Source organism: Vipera berus (assembly GCF_964194415.1).
Source record: "Vipera berus genome assembly, chromosome: 1".
Lineage (NCBI taxonomy): Eukaryota > Metazoa > Chordata > Lepidosauria > Squamata > Viperidae > Vipera > Vipera berus.
This window is the reverse complement of record NC_138202.1, coordinates 335,827,231-335,847,930: the sequence shown is the minus strand read 5'-3', so window position 1 is coordinate 335,847,930 and position 20,700 is coordinate 335,827,231. Positions and strand designations below refer to the sequence as shown.

The following is a 20,700-nucleotide window of genomic DNA, read 5'->3' as shown; positions in this document are numbered from 1 at the left end:
CACACACACACCCCCAAGCGGCATTATTACAAAGTCAGCTTAATTGCCCCCAACAATCTGGGTCCTCATTTTACCTACCTCGGAAGGATGGAAGGCTGAGTCAACCTTGAGCCTGGTGGGACGCGAACCTGCACTAATTGCAGGCAGCTGGTGTTACTTAAGGAGGCATTAGCCCACTGCTCCACCAAGGCTCTTGTCATTCAGTCATTTAGTGACTGAAGTTATGACAACACTGAATAAGTGCCTTATGACTGTTTTTTCACTTTTGTTGTAGCATCCCCGTGGTCACATGGACAAAGTTCAGATGCTTGCAACTGACTCATATTTATGACGGCTGCTGTGTCCCAGGGTCATGTGATCAATTTTTGTGATCTTCTGACAAGCAAAGTGAATGGGGAAGCCAGATTTACTTAACAACCATGTTACTAACTTAACAACTGCAGTGATTCACTCAACAACTGTGGCAAGAAAGGTCGTAAAATGGGGCAAAATTCACTTAACAAATGTCTCACTTAGCAACAGAAATTTGGGGCTCAGTTGTGGTTGCAAGTCAAAGACAAAGACTTACTGTACCTCTTGTGCTACATGGAAACTGGGACAAAAATTTTCCAAGATAGGAAAATAATGAACACATCAGAAGATTCTTCCACTGGTCTTTTACCAAAAGAAATGTAAATGCAATAGTGACAAAGTCTTAGCACAAAAGTCTTCTGGGTTTTTGCCATTTCTCCTACATGGTACTGAAGATGGGGAAATGCAGTATCATTTGCCCCATCTCTGAATCAAAGAAAAGAAAATATACAGCTTAACACCCAATCAAGCATCCTATAGTCTTCCTCTTTTTAGACTGGCCAAGCTCACTTGCCTGTCAGTAATCAATGGTTTCATGGCTGGAGAAGTAGAGACTGACAAAAATTCCCCATCAATATTGGACTCCTCATCACTGTCATTCTGTAGCAGCTCAGATTCCTCCTCATTGCCATCCCCACCATCTTTCCTCTTCTTGATGCTGGGCCTGGATATGCCATCAATTTCATTGCCATAATTGCCTTGGAGAAAAGAAAAAGGAATCAGATTCTGCAGGATGAAGAATGGAAAGATTATACCATTGATTAGAGCCTTGCCGAATCATATCATGATATCTTGGATATACCCAGAAGTTGGATTATGCTTTTAGGCATAAAGAGAACTACCATAATGCCCAAACTCAAGAAATGAGTTTCTGGGATAACATTGTCAAGTGAGATTTCCTAGTTACACTTCAATGGATTAGTGTTATATATAGCCAGCAGATAGGAAGTGGAAGAAACATAGAACCTAAAATGTGAATAAGACTGATATTACATAAATCATTCTCAAGAACATGACAATTTTCTTGATCATGCTCCCCTGTCATTATTCAATGTTGAAAGTGATTCATATTTTCTTATGCTCCACATCTGGATAGCTTTTATATTGAGCTGCATCAGAAGGATTGAAATATAAATCACAAAAAAACTCAGACAAAAAATAATGTGAACAGTCATGGTGACGGCAAGTTTCAAAATCACCTATACAATTCATCACACATCAGAATCATATCTGTATCCTATATCAAGAACCACCACCACCATCATCATCGCCGCCACCACAGACCACCCTGAAGCAATGTTACTGAAATCATGGTACAAATTCGTATTTGAAACCCTGACATCTTGATATGTCATTTTAAACCATTTATATCAATATGCATATTTTAGTCAAATATTTCTCTCTACCAATGATCCTGTTTTAATATTTGAAAAAAAATAGTAACTAAAGTTGAAGTATAGCTTGATGAGTGAGAGAGTCAGTGAGGACTTTTCATTTTACCTATTTTATAAGCCACAGTTTCATCCAGAAATATATTTATGGGAAGAAGAATACATAAAAAATTCAAACAATACTGAAGGGTTGAAAATAATGTAATAAAATGAACAGAGTTGTGGATGTTTAACTTACTAGAAATATAATCAATGTAAAGTTTAAAATGCAAAAGGAATACAGTACGCTCTGTCCTAAGCACACTTCCTTGTAGATGGCAATTCTTATTAAGGGGGTGTCATTGGGAAAAAAGTACACATACAAGTATGTGTCCTTAAGTTCCGTCTATTGAAGGTCAGATAGAAACATCTGATTTTGTCTTGCATAGTAACTATAGTATAGTATATTGAACATAGGCATCTTTAATCAATTCTATTTGCAGAAGTTTAGAATACCTACAAAATGAAATCTAACTATAAATTTGCAATCATTTTCAGGAGTTTAGGAATTCAGCAATTTTTCATAGTGAAAAAGCATTTTCCAGACTGAAACAATTATGCAAGTTCATCCTTCTTGTTCAGATTCCTGAAAAAGCCATTTCATACTTTCAGTTCTGCTTGTATGGTATCACAGAAAGCAAATCTCCCTCCTAAAGCCACATTCCATACTTAACAAAATTCCTTCACAAACCTATTGTGACCTCAAAATTGGTTAGCTTGTCTCCATTCTTCCTGTCAATCATGGTAGCCTCCAGGAAGGATCCAAAGAGGAAAAACTCCTCCATCTTGCCTGTGCAGCTCTGTGGTGTGGAATATAAACACAGCAGGTTTTATAAATATAGTGAAGGATTTCAACCTATGTAAATGAGTTGTGACATATTAATTTAGATCATTGGTCAATGTCATAGGTAAAAACATGGTACCAGGGACGGCAATATGTCTGCAAATAATCCCTTTGATGCCCACCAGTTTTCTTGAAACAGGGAGACATGGGAGACATATTGTGAAGAAACAAATTCTTACTGAACAGGCAGTTTATAAGAGTATCCATAACAATTCTCAACATTTTAGAGGAGTTCACCAACTCCAAAAGATTACCTAGTAAGCTTTTCTTTTTATTTATGAGAATGTACCAGAGATTGATTGATTGATTGATTGATTGATTGATTGATTGATTGATTTTATTGGATTTATATACCGCCCCTCTCCCAAAGGACTCGGGGCGGTGTACAGGGCAGTTAAAACATGGTATACAAAGTTAAAAAATAAATTAAATTAAGTTAGCCCCAACAAGACAAATTCTAAAGTTTTAAATCCCAATCCCTCAGTCCAGGTCGGCAAGCTCAAATAACCAGGTTTTCAGGTCACAGCGAAAAGAGTGAAGGTCGGGAGCCATCCGGAGCTCAACAGGAAGCTGATTCCAGAGGGCGGGCATGCCCACAGAGAATGCTCTCCCCCTGGGGGCCGCCAGCCGGTACTCCCTGGCCGACGGCACTCTGAGGAGGCCCTCTCTGTGGGCGTGCACAGGACGAAGGGAAGTTGACGCCAGCAGAAGGTGCTCCTGTAAATAATCCGGACCCATGTCATTTAGGGCTTTATAGGTCATCACCAGCACCTTGAATCTCACCCGGAGAACACCTGGAAGCCAATGCAGCTCGCGGAGCAGAGGTGTTACATGGGAGTATTGGGAGACCCCCATCACAACTTGCACGGCCACATTCTGCACCAGTTGGAGCCTCCGAGTGGTCCTCAAGGGCAGCCCCATGTAGAGAGCATTGCAGTAGTCTATTCAAGAGGTCACGAGCACATGGGTGACTGTATGTAGGGCATCTCGGTCCAAATAGGGCCACAACTTGCGCACCAGGTGAACCTGGGCAAAAGCCCCTCTGGTCACGGCTCCTATATGATCCTCCAAACTGAGCGGTGAGTCCAGGAGGACGCCGAAGTTGCGAGCCCTATCTACGGGGGGTAACACCTCACCCCCCATAGTTAAAGATGGAATAGACTGGGTTACCCGAGATGCCGGTATGTATAGCCACTCAGTCTTGTCGGGATTGAGCCGAAGCCTGTTCCTCCCCATCCAGACCCTAACCGCCTCCAGGCAATGGGACATCACGTCGAGGGCATCACTGGGTTGATTTGGGGTAGAAATAAAAAGCTGGGTATCATCAGCATACTGATGATACCCCACCCCAAAACCATGAATGGTCTCACCCAGCGGCTTCATATAGATGTTGAACAGGAGGGGCGAGAGGACTGACCCCTGAGGGACTCCACAAACAAGATGCCTCGAGGCCGACCTCTGCCCCCCTGCCAACACCGACTGCGAACGACCCAGGAGGTAGGAGGAGAACCACTGTAAAACAGTGCCACCCACTCCCAACCCCCTGAGGCGCCGCAGTAAGATACCATGGTCGATGGTATCAAAAGCCACTGAGAGGTCTAATAGGACTAGGACAGAGGAACAACCCCTGTCACGAGCCCACCAGAGATCATTCACCAGTGCGACCAATGCCATCTCCGTGCTGTACCTGGGCCTAAAGCCTGATTGGTATGGGTCCAGATAATCAGCTTCCTCCAGGAACAGAGGGAGCTGATGTGCCACCACACTCTCAACAACCTTCGCTAAAAAGCGAAGGTTGGAGACCGGATGATAGTTGTTCAAAGTAGCCGGGTCCAGGGCAGGCTTCTTGAGGAGGGGCCTCACCACTGACTCCTTCAAGGCGGCAGGGAAGCTACCCTCCTTCAAAGAAGCAGTTATTACTGCCTGGAGCCAGCCTCGTGTCCCCTCCCGAGCTTGCATACACCAGCCAGGAGAGGCATGGGTCCAATAAACACGTGGTGGAACTCAGCCTCCCCATGATCCTGTCCACTTCTTCCGGAGTCACAGGGTCGAATTCTTCCCAGATAACATTCCCAAGACCGCTTGCCTCCCCCCTGTCAGACTCCACCCAGTCAGAGTCCAGACCGGCCCGAATCTGAGCAATTTTGTTTGCCAGATGCTGACTAAACTCCTCGGCATAACCCTGCAAGGGCTCCTCCCTCACCTCCTGATTAAGGAGGGAGCGAGTCACCCTAAACAGGGTGGCCAGGCAATTATCTGTGGACGCGATGAGGGCAGCGAAGTAATTGGACTTTGCTGCCTCCATCGCTGCGAGATAAGACCTCGTAAAGGTTCTTAACTGCAATTGGTCAGATTCAGATTGGCTGGATCTCCAGCAGCTCTCTAGGCTCCGTCTCCGACGCTTCATCTCCCGGAGCTCCACAGAAAACCATGGAGCCCGCCGGGATCTGCGTCGGGACAGGGGCCTCATGGGCACAACACCGTCGAGTGCCTCAGTGGCTGCCCTTTCCCAGGCTTCCACTAAGGCACCGACTGGGCTGTGAGCGAAAATGGCAGGCACAGGTCCAAGCGCCACCTGGAACCGTTCAGGGTCCATTAGGCGCCTGGGGCGGAACCACCTGGTCGGTTCCTCAACCCGGTGACGGGGGGTGGCAAAATGAAAGGTCAGCCACAGGAGGTGATGATCGGTCCATGACAGGGGTATAATAGCTGGAAATCCCCCCTCCCAGATCATCTAGCCACTGTCCAGATAAAAAAATAAGATCGAGTGTGTGACCCCCCCCATGAGTTGGGCCCTGAATTACTTGGGTCAGGTCCATAGCCATCATGGAGGCCATGAACTCCCGAGCCAACCCCGATGAACCTCCCAGGGACGGCAGGTTGAAGTCCCCCAGAACCATAAGTCTGGGGAACTCAACCGCCAACCCTGGGAGGATGTCAAGGAGTACACACAAAGCATGCAATTTAGTAATGAATTGTTTTGGCTTTTTAAAACCAACTATGACTAACTGGGAACTGAGTTTAGGTTTGTGCATTCAGACGAATCAAACCTAGAACTCCAGACATACAGCACCTCTTGGCCATATTGCCGAAACACAACTCTGTTGTTTTCTTAGGTCTTCCTCAATATGACAGCTCTTGGTTCACACTGAAAAACAGAGCTATTTGCAATAAAGAATGGACTAAAGTCCATGGAAAGAAGGCTTCCCCAGTAAATTTGATTGTGTGATAATACTGACAACCAGTGCTTTTTTTGTAAAAGAAAAAGGTGCTGGAACTCACACATATCATACAACCCGCCTTGCCTACCCTACAAGGTTCCATCCAAAAAAGGTGCTGGAACTCCATTCTGAGCATTCTATGACAAAAAAAGCCCTGCTGACAACATTAGATACTATAGTTATTACAGCATAGGAAACATACATCAGTGACAGGAGTTGCTAATTCAGCTTGAACTTCTGTGGAACTGGTGATGTCAGGGTTGCTGGTATCCAAGATCTCTACTGCTAGACCAAGAAGCAGACGGGCTCGGAAGGAAACCCCTTCACCCAGGCCTTCATTCAAGTCCTGGTGCTCATCCATCAGAGTATAGTTGCGGGTGGACCCATACATGTTTACCCAGGCAGGGCCGAATGTGGGCAAGAAACCTTGTAGAGATAAAAATAATTGGATAAATGCTCATATTGAAACAGCTTTTAACAATTAAGTTGGTTCATTTGCAACACATATTGCCAGAATAGTCCTGTTATACTGTATTAGATACTAATGTCTAGTAAGTCTTCTAACTATCTATCTTCCTCCATATTGTTTCCTCTAGCCTTTGCTACCTTTTCTTCTTCTGGGTTTCAACAGAGGTCTGGTAATTTCTTTCTTTTTTTTGCAAATTTTATTAATTTTCTAATATTACATTCACATATTTGAAAAGCAACGTGGTGACTGAGTAGTAGTAATAGATATCATTAGTACAGATTTCCAGATTGCTACCATAAACATTTCCTCTTTTTTCCTTCATATATACTGTCTATTTGTAAATTAAAAGACAAGTTTTACCTTATCAATCACATAAAAATAACTTTCTTACATATATCCATGTTTAGTTTACACATATTCTAGTTGTTTTAAGATACAATCTTTTAGACAATCAATGACCTAATATATTTTTCAATTTTAATTTCCACTAACATTTAGATTTAACATTTGATATTAATCATTCCCAAAATTTTTAATATACTCCCAATTCATCTCTCACCATTCCTCACAAAATCTAATATTCGAAATACACATCCCGTCTGCTTAACTTCTCACCCTTTATGTCAACAAATTGAGAATACAATATGATATTCTTCCTTTTTGCTAGTTTTCAGGTTTTTTTAAATAGTAATCAAAATTTCTTTTTATTTCAGTATTTAATGCTTCCTCTCTTCCTCTTTGTGTCTGCTATCTCTTGCTTAAACCAATAATTGCCCTCTGGAACCAGCTGCCCGCGGAGCTTAGGACCGCCCCCGACCTTCGTTCATTTCGCCGGGACCTGAAGACCTGGCTCTTCGAGCTCCCCGGCCCAGGCTGAGAGTTTTTAATTGGGGTTTTTATATTTTTAAGGGATTAAATTTAATTCTTTTTAATTGTTTTTAATTTTTGTATCAGTGTTTTAAGTACCCTGTAAACCGCCCTGAGTCCTTCGGGAAAGGGCGGTATATAAATCCAATAAAATAAATAAATAAATAAATAAATAATTTTCATTTTTAACGTTCCATATAGACCTATTTATTACTTTCAATAATAAGTTTTTAGCTTATCTACATTATTCACCTTTACATGACCTTTATGCACAAATCAATATTCAAATTAGCTATTAGTATTTATACTGCTAAATTGTAATGACCATTTTTTTTTCTTTATCTCAGTTCATAACAATGTCTTGTGTTCAACATGCACATCTTATCTATTTAAGTACATTCTGTTTTGGATTTCAATAAGATGGTCGAAACTCCATTCTTCTTGAGTCTTATTCTGGCTTTTGTCCTTTGCCAAATCATCTTCCATGTCCTTGTTTTTGGGTCATCGAACCAGTCTCCTTGTAATATCATGTATATTAATTGATATTGGCAAAACCATCCAGTCACTATGTTTTTGAGAGGGACGCGGTGGCTCAGTGGGTTAGGATGCTGAGCTTGTCGATCAGAAGGTCAGCAGTTTGGCGGTTCGAATCCCGAGTGCCGTGTAGCAGAGTGAGTGCCTGTTACTTGTCCCAGCTTCTGCCAACCTAGCAGTTCGAAAGCACATAAAAATGCAAGTAGAAAAATAGGGACCACTATGGTGGGAAGGTAACAGCGTTCTGTGCGCCTTTGGTGTCTAGTCATGCCGGCCACATGACCACGGAGACGTCCTCGGACAAGCGCTGGCTCTTCAGCTTTGAAACAGAGATGAGCACCGCCCCCTAGAGTCGGAAACGACTAGCACGCATGTCCGGGGAACCTTTACCTTTATAGATCTAGTGGCTCGTCTCTTTATTCTTCCATATTGACGTGGTTGTTCTGAATTGTTTATCTTCTCATCCAACTGTTCTTTTTCTAGATCCTCTAGTTCCTTCTGAGTTGTATAAGAAACCTTTTCCTTTTTCCAAGTTGTCGATGTCTTTTCTGGATTTTCAAATGTCAATATTTGTTGAATAGTAGATTCTTCTGTCATAGTATTTGAATGTTTCATTTTTTCTATTGTATTTTATATAAATGGTTCTTTTTTTTATTGAAAAGTTTTAAAATACATTTTATCTTTGACAATCCCCCCCTCCCCCTCCCCTACCTATCCCTCCCTACCCCTCCCCCCCTTTCCCCCCTCCCCCCCAACTTCCCAGAGCTAAGTACAGGGTATAAAAACAAAAAAAAAACCAATCATAAACATCCATTTGCTACCAATAATAAATTCTTAAATCTATCACTCTCTAGCTCATATAAGATAACTACAAGCAATACTAATATTTCATATAAAAAAAAAAGAAAATAGAAAGGAAGACTTATTCAAATGCTAAATGAAACTTTTTAGTCCCATATTTGTTCTGGATATATTCAATCCATTTCTTCCACTCCATAATATAACGTTCTTGCGAATGATCTTTCAAATAAGCCGAGATCTTTGCCATTTCTGCCAGGTCAGAAACCTTTAAAGTCCATTCTTCTATAGTCGGCAGTTCCTCCTTCTTCCAATATTGACCTATTAAAAGTCTTGCTGCTGTGATTAAATTCAGCATCAACTTAGTGTCCACAACAGTAGCATCTGTAATTATACCCAACAAAAAGAGTTGCGGACAAAACTTTATCCTTTGCTTGAAGACCTTCTGCATATTCCACCAAATTTTTATCCAAAAAGCCTTGACCTTTTTACAGGTCCACCATATGTGAAAATATGTTGCATCTTCGCCACCGCACCTCCAGCATTTTGGCTGATAATTCGGATACATACTTGCAAGCTTTTTAGGATCTAAATGCCATCTATAAAACATTTTATAAAAGTTCTCTCTTAGGTTTTGAGCTTGTGTAAATTTTACGTTCCTCACCCAGATCTTTTCCCACGTGTCCATTGTAATAACTTCTTGGATGTTCTGGGCCCATTTTATCATACAATCCTTAACAAGTTCTGTTTCTGAGTCAATTTCTATCAATGCAAGATATATCCGTTTGATATGTGCTGGACCCTGATTTCTAATTTGCTTTATCAAATTTTCATCAATCATTGCAAAACCAATTTTCTGATCTTCTTTCCACCTGGCCCGTAACTGAGTATATTGAAACCAAGTTTGAACAATCTTCTCATCTCGCAAGAGGTTGTACGGCTTCAAACACCAGACATTTCTTTCCAAGCTTAAAATCTCCTTATATGTAGTCACATCATGTTTGAATCCAACATTTATGTTTTCTATTGCGTGCTTTGGGATTGCCCACAACGGCATCTTGTAATCTAACTTATGTCTATACTTCTTCCAAACTCTCAACAATGCCTGTCTTAAAATATGCACTTTAAACACATTATCTACCTTCTTATCATACAACAAATATGCATGCCAGCCAAATAGCAAGTCATGGCTCTCAAGATTTAATAATCTCTCTTGTGTCAAATTAATCCAGTCACTTATTCCTGCTAACGCAGCAGCTTCATAATATAATTTAAGATTGGGCCTTTTAAGACCTCCTCTTTCACGAGTATCCTGCATAATCTTAAATTTAACTCGTGGCCTTTTCCCTGCCCAAACAAATTTATTGATACCCCGTTGCCATTCTTCCAAATTAGAATCTTTCTTAAAAACCGGTATCATTTGAAATAAGAATAAAAATTTAGGCAGGACATTCATTTTCACTGCTGCGATTCTTCCCAGCAAAGACAATTGCAATTTTTCCCAACTCTCCATTTCTTTTTGAATTTTTCCCCATAATTTTTCATAGTTATTTTTATATAACTTAGTATTAGAGGGTGACAAAAACACCCCCAAATATTTGACCCTTTTAGCAATCTCAAATCCAGTTAATCCTTCTAAAAGAGCCTTTTGCGATACTGTCATATTTTTGGCCAGAATTTAAGTTTTTTGTGCATTAACTTTAAATCCAGAAACCCTCCCATATTGCATTATTATCTCCATCAGGTCCACAACAGAGTTTTCTGGCTGGGTCACTGTAACAACCAGATCGTCTGCAAACGCCCTCAATCTATAATCCTGATCTCTAATTTGTATACCCTTAATTCTTTCCGAATTCCGTATTTTAACTAGTAATATCTCCAATGTTAACACAAATAGTAAAGGCGATAACAGACACCCTTGCCTTGTGCCCTTCTCAATATTACATGCTTCAGTCAAACTATTGTTGACTATTATTCGGGCAGTTTGTTTTTGATATAATGCCCTAATTGGTTGCAAAAATTTATCCCCAAAATTCATTTTATCTAAAACTTTCATCAAAAATTGCCAATTCAATTGATCAAAAGCTTTTTCAGCATCTAAAAAAATTAGCGCCGCAGAAATCTGGTTGTTCCTTTCCAAAAACTCTAACACATCAACTATATGCCTCACATTATTTTTCATTTGCCTACCACTAATAAACCCTGTTTGATCCCCATGAATCACCTGTTGCAGAACCCTCATCAATCTGTTAGCCAACACCTTAGCAAATATCTTATAATCTGTATTTAAAAGTGATATCGGTCTATAGTTTTTTACTTGAGTAACATCTTGATCTTCCTTCGGAATCAAAGAGATAAAAGCAGTTCTCCAAGATGGAGGCACCTTTCCCCCTCTCTGAATTGTCTGAAACAGTTCCTTTAACGGCTTTATCAACTCCATTTGTAGATTTTTGTAGTAAACCACAGTCAAACCATCCGTACCTGGCGCCTTATCCATCTTCAATTCCTTAATTGCTATAAGAATTTCTTCTTCTGTTATCAATTGATTAATCTCCTCTTTTTGTGCTTGCGTAAGAACCGGGATGCTAGCATTCTCCAAATATACATCAATGTCTTTTTCATTAATCTTCTCCTTAGCATATAATTTAGAATAAAAATCCACAAAGGCTTCCTTAATAAGATCCTGTTGAAACACAACCTTTCCCTTATGTTCAATTTTGTCTATATTAGAAGCCCTTTGCTTTTTCCTTAGTCTGTAAGCTAGCCATCTGCCTGGCTTGTTAGCATTGCAAAAAGTATTATGCCTGGCAAACTGCAAGTTGGTTGCCACTTGATCAGCCATCAATTTATCAAATTGTCCTCTTAATAGCTTAATAACCTCCTTAGTCTTCACATCCAATGGGTTCAAAATTAAGGCCTTTTCTTTTTCCCTAATTTCATTCTCCAATTCTTTCCTTCTGGCTTCCAAAGTACGTCTGTATTTATTATTCATATATATCAACACCCCTCTCATGTAGGCCTTGCTAGCATCCCAAACCATGTCCATAGAGGTACCTTTATTCATATTAATTTCAAAAAAATCCTTCATCCGCTGTTTACATTCTTCCACATTTCTCTGATTTCTAAACAAATTCTCATTTACGCGCCACGAGCGCCTATCCCTATTGTCCTTATTAATCTCTAACCAAACTGGACTATGGTCCGAAATAGTTCTTGCACAGATCTTTACCTTCTTAATCCTAGAAAAAAATCATTAGTCAGCAAAATAAAATCAATCCTAGAAAAAGATTGATGTCTGTCAGAAAAAAAAGTATAATCCTTTTCATATAAGTGAGTGTCACGCCAGATATCTCGCAGTTCCAAATCATCCTTCATTTCAAAAAAAGATTTAGGCAATCTGTCATGACTCGGAACTCGCTTAAAAGAACCAGCCTTATCCATCTGTGCATCCAAAACACCATTCCAGTCCCCCATAAAAATAAACGATTTGTAATCCAATTGAGTAAGCTTTGTATGAAGTGAACTAAAAAAATCAGCTTGTTGTTGATTAGGAGCGTACAGTCCAACTAGAAGCGTTTTTTTACCTTCTAACAACAAATCTATCATAACATATCTTCCTTGCTTATCTGCTTCAATTAATTCCACTGTTAGAGTACTTTTAACGTAGACAACCACTCCATTTTTCTTATTCATCGCAGAAGCAACAAATTGCGTGCCCAACCTTGAGTTCGATAAATACTTTTGGTCCATAACCCTAATATGCGTTTCTTGCAAACATGTAACATCAATCTTAAATTGTTTTAAATATTGAAAAACTTTCTTTCTCTTCTGTGGTGAGTTTAGTCCATTAACATTCCAAGTTAGAAATTTAGTCACCATGCGTGGCGCCCCGAAGCTTTTGGAGCACGTCTTCAATAGCCCCTATATTTTCTTTGGGCCGCGCTCCTCCCACAGCTTCACTATAAGTACGCTTTGAAATTTCCATAAACTTCTGCTGGTCTTGCTCTTGTACTTGTCTTGCTCGTTTTAAAGCGGCACGCGTCAACCTCTGCTCTCCAGCAGCAGCCGATAAAGCTATAATTTGATCCCCTCCAGCACCATTCTCCTCTGTCTGTCCACCTTCAGCCTCTTGAGGTTTCCCCTCTCCAGATCCCTTTGCAGCTTCCAGGAGTGATAGAGGGGTTGCTTTTAAAACATTGCTGTAGAAGTCACGCGCCTGAGTCACAGTCACCAGATGATATCTTTTACCTTCGTGCATCACCACCAATCCAACTGGAATCTCCCATCTGAACTTAATATCACGTTGCTTAAGTTCCTGTACAAGAAATGCAAAATCTTTCCTTCTCCTTAAAATCTTTGGAGGAATCTCTTTTAGAACCAGAACTTCTTGCTCAGCAACCACAACTTTAGTATCATAAGCAGCTTGAATAACTTCATCTCTAGTTGCTCTCTTTGTAAAATAGACCACCACATCTCTAGGTAGCTTCCTCTGCCTTGCAATCCATGAATTTACACGAAAAACTTTATCCATACATCCCTCTATCTCAGATGCTGGCTGGCCCAATACTGCTTCCAGAGCCTCAGAAATCAGCTGCTTTAAGTCTTCTTTAGGATTCTCTTTTAAGCCCCTGATTCTAATAGCATACTGCATCTGATGGAACTGGACAAGACTCAATTCTCCGTCCATTTTATCCCTTAAATTTTCATTCTCCAGTACCTTTACTTCTAAAATAGAGTTCTTTTGACTAAGATCCTCCACTTTTTCGTCCAAACGTTGCACACATTCAGCCACGCTTTCCACTGTAGACAAAATGTCTACCCTCATTGCACTAAACTTCTCTTCCATCCTCTCCTCCATTACGTTAAACTTCTCTTCTATCCTCTCCTCCAATTTCTCCAATTTCTCCTCCAACTTTGCCATCTTATCACCCAGCATTTCTGACATTACCTGGGATTGCTTTGCAAAGGCATCTTGTAAGTCCTTAAGCGTCAATGCCACAGGAGGTGCAGGAGGAAGCAAAGCTTGCAACGATGTCTGTTGCACCGGAGAAGTTCCCGCACTCCGAAGAACTTTAGAGGAAGATTTAGCCGCCATCTTTCCTCACTTTCACTTGTTGCGCACTTTCACTTTAAGTTTATAAAGTCCATTGAACTAGGGAGTAAGAATAAAAGTCCTCTTCACCTTAACCTCCTGTACCGCTCTGCCTGCTCCTTTTTACTCCAAAGTCTCTCCTTCTGGCAGGGGTGGTCGCAAACACCTGGCTCTGCTCCAAAAATCCCGGAACAGAGACGCTAAGCAGCTCGGAGCAACCCAGGCTTCGGGGGAGCTCAATCCTTCAGCCGCCCAAGCTTTCAGCTCAGGCGGCCCCGGAGAACTCAACCCCTACCTGGGGCCTCACCCCCTCCTCTTCTCCCGAGGAGGGGGCTTCAATTCCACCTAAACAGCTAATCGGCGCTGTTTTAGGTGGAAAAAACTCAGCTGCGAAGCGGACAGCCCGAAACGGCTATCTTCGGCGCCGTGCCGCCACCGGAAGTCCCTATATAAATGGTTCTTTAGTTGTAGTCAAAGTGTAGGCTTTCATACCTGGGCTGTCTTCCTGTTCCTTCCTATAGCCTCTTAGTATTTCATTGGTTGTGGTAAGAGTTTGAATTAGTATTTTCAACATAGAGATAATTTGTTGATCTTCATCCATGAGGAAATTTTGTTCCTGGTCTCCTTCCATATTGGTATTTTAGACTAAAGGCTTTACACTTAGAAAATCCAAAAGAGAGAAAAAGTTTTTTTTTCTAGGTAGGGAACACAGAGCCTTTCACAGCTGTTGTTTCAAAATTCTGTATCTTATCTATTTCCCTGGGCAGTCAGCCAGGCCCCTTTTCAGTTTTATATATACATATACATATACATATACATATACATATACATATACATATACATATACATATACATATACATATACATATACATATACATATACATATACATATACATATACATATACATATACATATACATATACATATACATATACATACATACATACATATACATATACATATACATATACATATACATATACATATATACATATATACATATATACATATATACATATATACATATATACATATATACATATATACATATATACATATATATGTTGTTGTTGTTGTTAGCTGCGAAGTCGTGTCCGACCCATCGTGACCCTATGGACAACATTCCTCCAGGCCTTCCTGTCCTCTACCATCTTCTGGAGTCCATTTAAGCTCACGCCTACTGCTTCAGTGACTCCATCCAGCCACCTCATTCTCTGTCGTCCCCTTCTTCTATTGCCCTCGATCTTCCCCAGCATTAGGCTCTTCTCCAGGGAGTCCTTCCTTCTCATTAGGTGGCCAAAGTACTTGAGTTTTAGCTTCAGGATCTGGCCTTCTAACGAGCAGTCAGGATTGATCTCCTCTAGGACTGACCGGTTTGATCGCCTTGCAGTCCAAGGGACTCGCAGGAGTCTTCTCCAGCACCACAGTTCAAAGGCCTCAATTCTTTGGCGCTCAGCCTTTCTTATGGTCCAACTTTCACTGCCATACATTGCAACTGGGAAGACCATAGCCTTGACTATACGCACTTTTGTTGACAGGGTGATGTCTCTGCTTTTTAGTGTGCTGTCTAGATTTGCCATGGCTTTCCTCCCGAGGAGCAAGCGTCTTTTAATTTCTTGGCTACAGTCCCCATCTGCAGTGATCTTGGAGCCCAGGAAAATAAAATCTGTCACTACCTCCATATCTTCCCCATCTATTTGCCAGGAATTGAGAGGGCCAGATGCCATGATCTTGGTTTTCTTAATGTTAAGTTTCAACCCAACTTTTGCACTCTCCTTCTTCACCTGCAACAAGAGGCTCTTTAGTTCTTCTTCACTTTCTGCCATTAGAGTGGTATCATCTGCGTATCTTAGGTTGTTGATATTTCTTCCGGCAATCTTAATTCCAACTTTTGATTCATCTAGCCCTGCCTTTCTCATGATGTGCTCTGCATATAAGTTAAATAGGCAGGGCGACAGTATACAGCCTTGCCGGACTCCTTTCCCAATTTTGAACCAATCAGTGGTTCCGTGTCCAGTTCTCACTGTTGCTTCTTGACCCGCATATAGGTTTCTCAAGAGACAAATAAGATGGTCTGGTACTCCCATCTCTTTAAGAACTTGCCACAGTTTGTTATGATCCACACAATCAAAGGCTTTAGCATAGTCAATGAAGCAGAAGTAGATGTTTTTCTGGAACTCCCTAGCTTTCTCCATGATCCAGCGTATGTTGGCAATTTGATCTCTAGTTCCTCTGCCTCTTCGAAATCCTGCCTGCACTTCTGGTAGTTCTCGATCCACATACTGCTGAAGTCTAGCTTGTAGGATTTTAAGCATGACTTTACTGGCATGAGAAATGAGTGCAATGGTGCGATAGTTTGAACATTCTTTGGCACTGCCTTTCTTTGGAATTGGAATGTAAACTGATCTTTTCCAATCCTGTGGCCATTGTTGAGTTTTCCAAATTTGCTGGCAAATTGAGTGTAGCACTTTTACTGCATCGTCTTTTAAGATTTTGAATAGCTCAGCTGGAATACTGTCACCTCCACTAGCTTTGTTGTTGCTCAGCTTTTCTAAGGCCCACTTCACTTCACATTCTAGGATGTCTGGCTCGAGGTCAGTGACCACCTCATTGTGATTATCAGGGACGTTAAGCTCATTCTTGTATAGTTCTTCTGTGTAATTTTGCCACCTCTTCTTAATCTCTTCTGCCTCTGTTAGGTCCCTGCCATTTTGGTCCTTTATCATGCCCATTTTTGCTTTAAACGTTCCCTTCATTTCTCCAATTTTCTTGAAAAGATCTCTGGTCCTCCCTATTCTATTGTTTTCTTCTATTTCTTTGCACTGTTCATTTAAGAAGGCATTCTTATCTCTTCTAGCTATTCTCTGGAATTCTGCATTCAATTGGGTGTATCTTTCTTTTTCTCCCTTGCCTTTTGCTTCCCTCCTTTCCTCAGCTATTTGCAAAGCTTCCTCAGACAGCCATTTTGCTTTCTTGCATTTCTTTTTCTTTGGGATGGTTTTGGTTGCTACCTGTTGTACAATGTCACGAACCTCTGTCCATAGTTCTTCAGGCACTCTGTCTATCAGATCTAATTCCTTAAATCTATTTGTCACCTCTACTGTATATTCAACAGGGATATGATTTAATTCATACCTGACTGGCCTAGTGCTTTTCCCTACTTTCTTCAGTTTAAGCCTAAACTTTGCAAGGAGAAGCTCATGGTCTGAGCCACAGTCAGCTCCTGGTCTTGTTTTTACTGACTGTATAGAGCTTCTCCATCTTTGGCTGCAGAGCATATAGTCAATCTGATTTCTGTGTTGACCATCTGGTGATGTCCATGTCCATATATATATATGAAAAAACCAGATTTCCAACAGAAGTAGATAATGAAAAATTAAAAGTAAAAGATCTTTCAGTTGACATGCTTTGAGAAGTAATGTTCCAATTGGGATTCAGTTACTTTTTCAATGTTTTAAACACCCCTAGGTACTTTTCTGGAGGGAGGGCCAAAGTCCCCCTTCCCTCACTGCAGGGGGGAGAATGCTCAGCAGCTTAAGGAGGTACAGAAAATAATTAGGGTGTAAAAGAGGTAGATCTCACCCAGTCTCTTCCGTGCTGCTTTAAGAGTCTCCTGGTGGAAAATGTGACTTCGGCTGTTCACAACCTAGGGACGAGCCATAATGGCCGGTCCTTTCATCCACCAGTTTGGAGGGATTGCCAGGTCTAACGGGAGAGTTGTGGCTCTCCCGTGATCCAGCGAGTGCCCCTCCTTGCTGGTCACCTCTTCGGGGTGACTTTTGGCCCTTTTCAGGGGCCCCCAGCAATGTGAAACTGGACAGGGGAGAGAGAGCAAGTCTCCCAGCCATCCATAGCGGCTGCGTGGCAAACCGGAAACCTGGTCTGGTAATTTGATGTTATGCTCACATCTATCATTTACTATTTATTTCCAATGTTTTAAGCCTAGTAGTTTCATTTCTTTTCCACTGCTGATTGTTGAAGATGCAAGTAGGCCTGAGATGAAGTTGCAATTGTAGCAATGGAGATGATATTGTCTAGGCATATATACCTCATAATAATAGCATAACAGAATAACAGAGTTGGACGGGATTTGGAGGTCTTCTAGTCCAAACCTTGCTCAAGCAGGAAACTCTATATCATTTCAGAGAAATGGTTGTTTAATCTCTTCTTAAAAACCTCCAGTGTTGGTGAGCCCCCACAATTTCTGGAGGCAAGTCGTTCCATTTATTAATTGTTCTAACTGTCTGGAAATTTCTCTTTAGCTCCAAATTGGTTCTCTCCTTGATTAGTTTCCATCCATTGCTTCTTGTCCTCCCTTCAGGTACTTTGGAGAATAGGTTGATCAACTCTTCTTTGTGGCAGCCCCTTAGTTATAGGAACACTGCTTTCATGTCATCCCCCAGTCCTTCTTTTCATTAAGCTAGACACACTCAATTCCTCCAACTGTTCTTCATATTTTAGCCTCCAGTCCCCTAATCATTTTGTTGCTTTTCTCTGTACTCTTTCTAGGATCTCAACTTCTTTTTATATTGTGGCAACCAAAGCTGGATGCAATATTCCAAGTGTGGTCTTGCCGAGGCATTATAAAGTGGTATTAACACTTCATGTGATCTTTTTGAAGGCAGTACAGCTGGACAAGGAAATGTTGTCAGAAGAGATACGTTGTCAGGATATTATCATTGAGGGATATAGGGTGAGGAAGTCATGGTGGCCAAACCCACTGAAGTTTTAAGACTTTTTTAAAAATGCATTCCATTATAAGACATTTGTGTACCTTTGTTGTAAACAGAAAAATGTAACTAGATTTGGGGACAACTTGCCATAAAATGAAGAATAGGAACAAAACCCATTAAGTAGGCAAAAAATAAAGGTGTCTGAAGACAGAATTTCTGCATCCTCCCTACCTTTGTCTCCTTCATTGGAGATCTTCCTCAGATCGATGAAATGGGTTCCAATAGCCACATCATTGACCTTGTCAGAATCTCGGATCTGGACCTTGATCCTTTTGCAGAGAGGGGGAAACATCTCTGTGAAAACTATCTGCTCATTCCAAACAGGTTCATAGCTGCTCTTCTGGACAGAAGTTTTCCCCTGGGCCATGGACATAAGATTGAAAGAATTTTAGAACCTGATAGATTAGGGCGTCCATATTTTTAACTTTTCCTTATTGCTGCTCTTCCTAGATCAGTATGAAGCGATATGGCATCTCCGAACAAGAAGGCTCTGTATGACTATCATTACTATATCTTGGGAAAATGCACATGTAGATTCCCTCGTATTCTTTTAATACCTTAGAAGCAAATTATTTCACATATTCAAATGCTGAAAACATATTTGGAGCTAAATTGAAATCTGTCTTTCACAAGGGTGTGATTAGTTTGTGTCAGGTCAATTGTCATAATACTTCAGTCAGCATGATCTCTGTTAAATGTATCTGGAGAGTATCAGGTTAGGAAAAACTGCACTAAGGTACTTGGACTAAATTAAACTTCTGACTAATGATCTGAGTCCCTAATGCCAGTTCCTATGCTAGGATAACATAAACCTATTTATAAATTTCTCAGATTTATACATACTTTATTTATTTATCACACTTATATAAAATAAACATGAATGGTTGTGAGACCTGATCCATCAAGATCTCACTGGATATCACATACCTTCTGTCCAGCAAAAAACACCTGTGCGTAAGGATCCACCAGGTCTTTGTTTTCCCCAATGAGAGCTTTCTTCACATTGGCCATGATGCTAGTGTTCATGCGTGGAAGCCCCTCTGCCCGATAAATCTTAATATAGAAGCGAGCCCATTGCCTTTCTGAAGGAACTCCATCTGGAAGCAGTAGGTTCCTGCAAGACACAGTAAATCAAGGATTAATGAAGAACACTAATTATACTCAAAGCAGTGCTTCAGGTGGTCTAGGAACTGGAGGAAAAGTGTAACGTGGCATTAGAAGTGTCATTAGAAGTGGATGTGAGTCAAGATGGGCAAACTATATACCACAGAGCAAAAGTGTGTAAGAACAGGAAAGGTAACTCATGGGCTACATCTTGCCTTGGTTCTGTTTTTGATAATCATGGTGTTCTTCCAGCTCATACTGCTAAAATTCAGTGGCAAATTATTGGACAACATTAGCACAATCCCCTTTGATTATATTGCAGTACCAGTTAATCAAGTTTTTTTAGGAATTTTGGTGAAGATTTTTTTTAAAGTATTAAGCTTCTAACAGTTCTTACTGTACAGGTCGTCCTCGACGTACGACCACAGCTGAGCCCAGAATTTCTGTTGCTAAGTAAGACAATTGTTAAGTGAACTCTGCCCCATTTTACGACCTTTCTAGCCACAGTTCTTAAGTGAATCACTGCAGTTCTTGAGTTGTTAAGCGAATCTGACTTCCCCATTGACTTTGCTTCTCAGAAAGTCACGAAAGGTGATCACCTGACCCCGGGACACGGCAACCATTATAAATATGAGTCAGTTGCCATGTGTCTGAATTTTGATCATAGGACCATGGATGCTACAACAGTAGTAAGTGTGAAAAGTGGTCATAAGTCATTTTTTTCAGTGGCATTGTATCTACAAACAGTGGCTAAATGAACTGTTGTAAGTTGAGTACTACCTGCATCTCTAAAACTTCAAAATTCTCCCTGAAACAAAAAAAGGGAAATAAAATAGTAAGCCCATCTTATGTCTCCTCATGATGTCATAGTATCTCCTTACCATTTTGTCATGGCTAAAATTTTAGTAATGATGATGGTAGTGGTGATGGTATCATTCTCAGCTACAAAAAGGATGCCCCCCCCTACGCTAGAGGGGGAAAAAACCTTACATAGAGGACATGAAAGAATATCTCTTACGCTTCAACCTAGTTAGATTTTGCTCCTTTGTTTGCAATCTTGGGAGGTTTTCTTTGCTATCTCAGTGTCAAAAGGGCAGGAAACAGATCTTTTTCTCAGGGCCTTAAAAGTAATATTTTCATAGTACAGATTTGCCCAGGTCTCTCTTTCTCTGTCTGTCTGTCTTTTAAATTTAAGGTTATTTGTGAAAATCTGTCCACTTTTTCACCAGCATGAGCTGGATGGCCATATAAATCA

The 20,700-nt window shown here is 40.8% G+C and overlaps 1 protein-coding gene across 1 annotated transcript in view; it reads right to left on the bottom strand.

Moving 5' to 3' along the window:
- Positions 1 to 20,700, bottom strand: part of OTOF (otoferlin) — a gene marked incomplete at both ends in the record, with an annotated part of 185,511 nt that overhangs the window by 48,048 nt on the left and 116,763 nt on the right. The window contains 5 exons of the mRNA XM_081312999.1: positions 866 to 1,049; positions 2,473 to 2,581; positions 6,049 to 6,272; positions 18,513 to 18,699; positions 19,269 to 19,455. Of these exons, the coding sequence (XP_081169125.1) occupies positions 866 to 1,049; positions 2,473 to 2,581; positions 6,049 to 6,272; positions 18,513 to 18,699; positions 19,269 to 19,455 (891 nt within the window). The remainder of the gene's footprint in view (positions 1 to 865; positions 1,050 to 2,472; positions 2,582 to 6,048; positions 6,273 to 18,512; positions 18,700 to 19,268; positions 19,456 to 20,700) is intronic.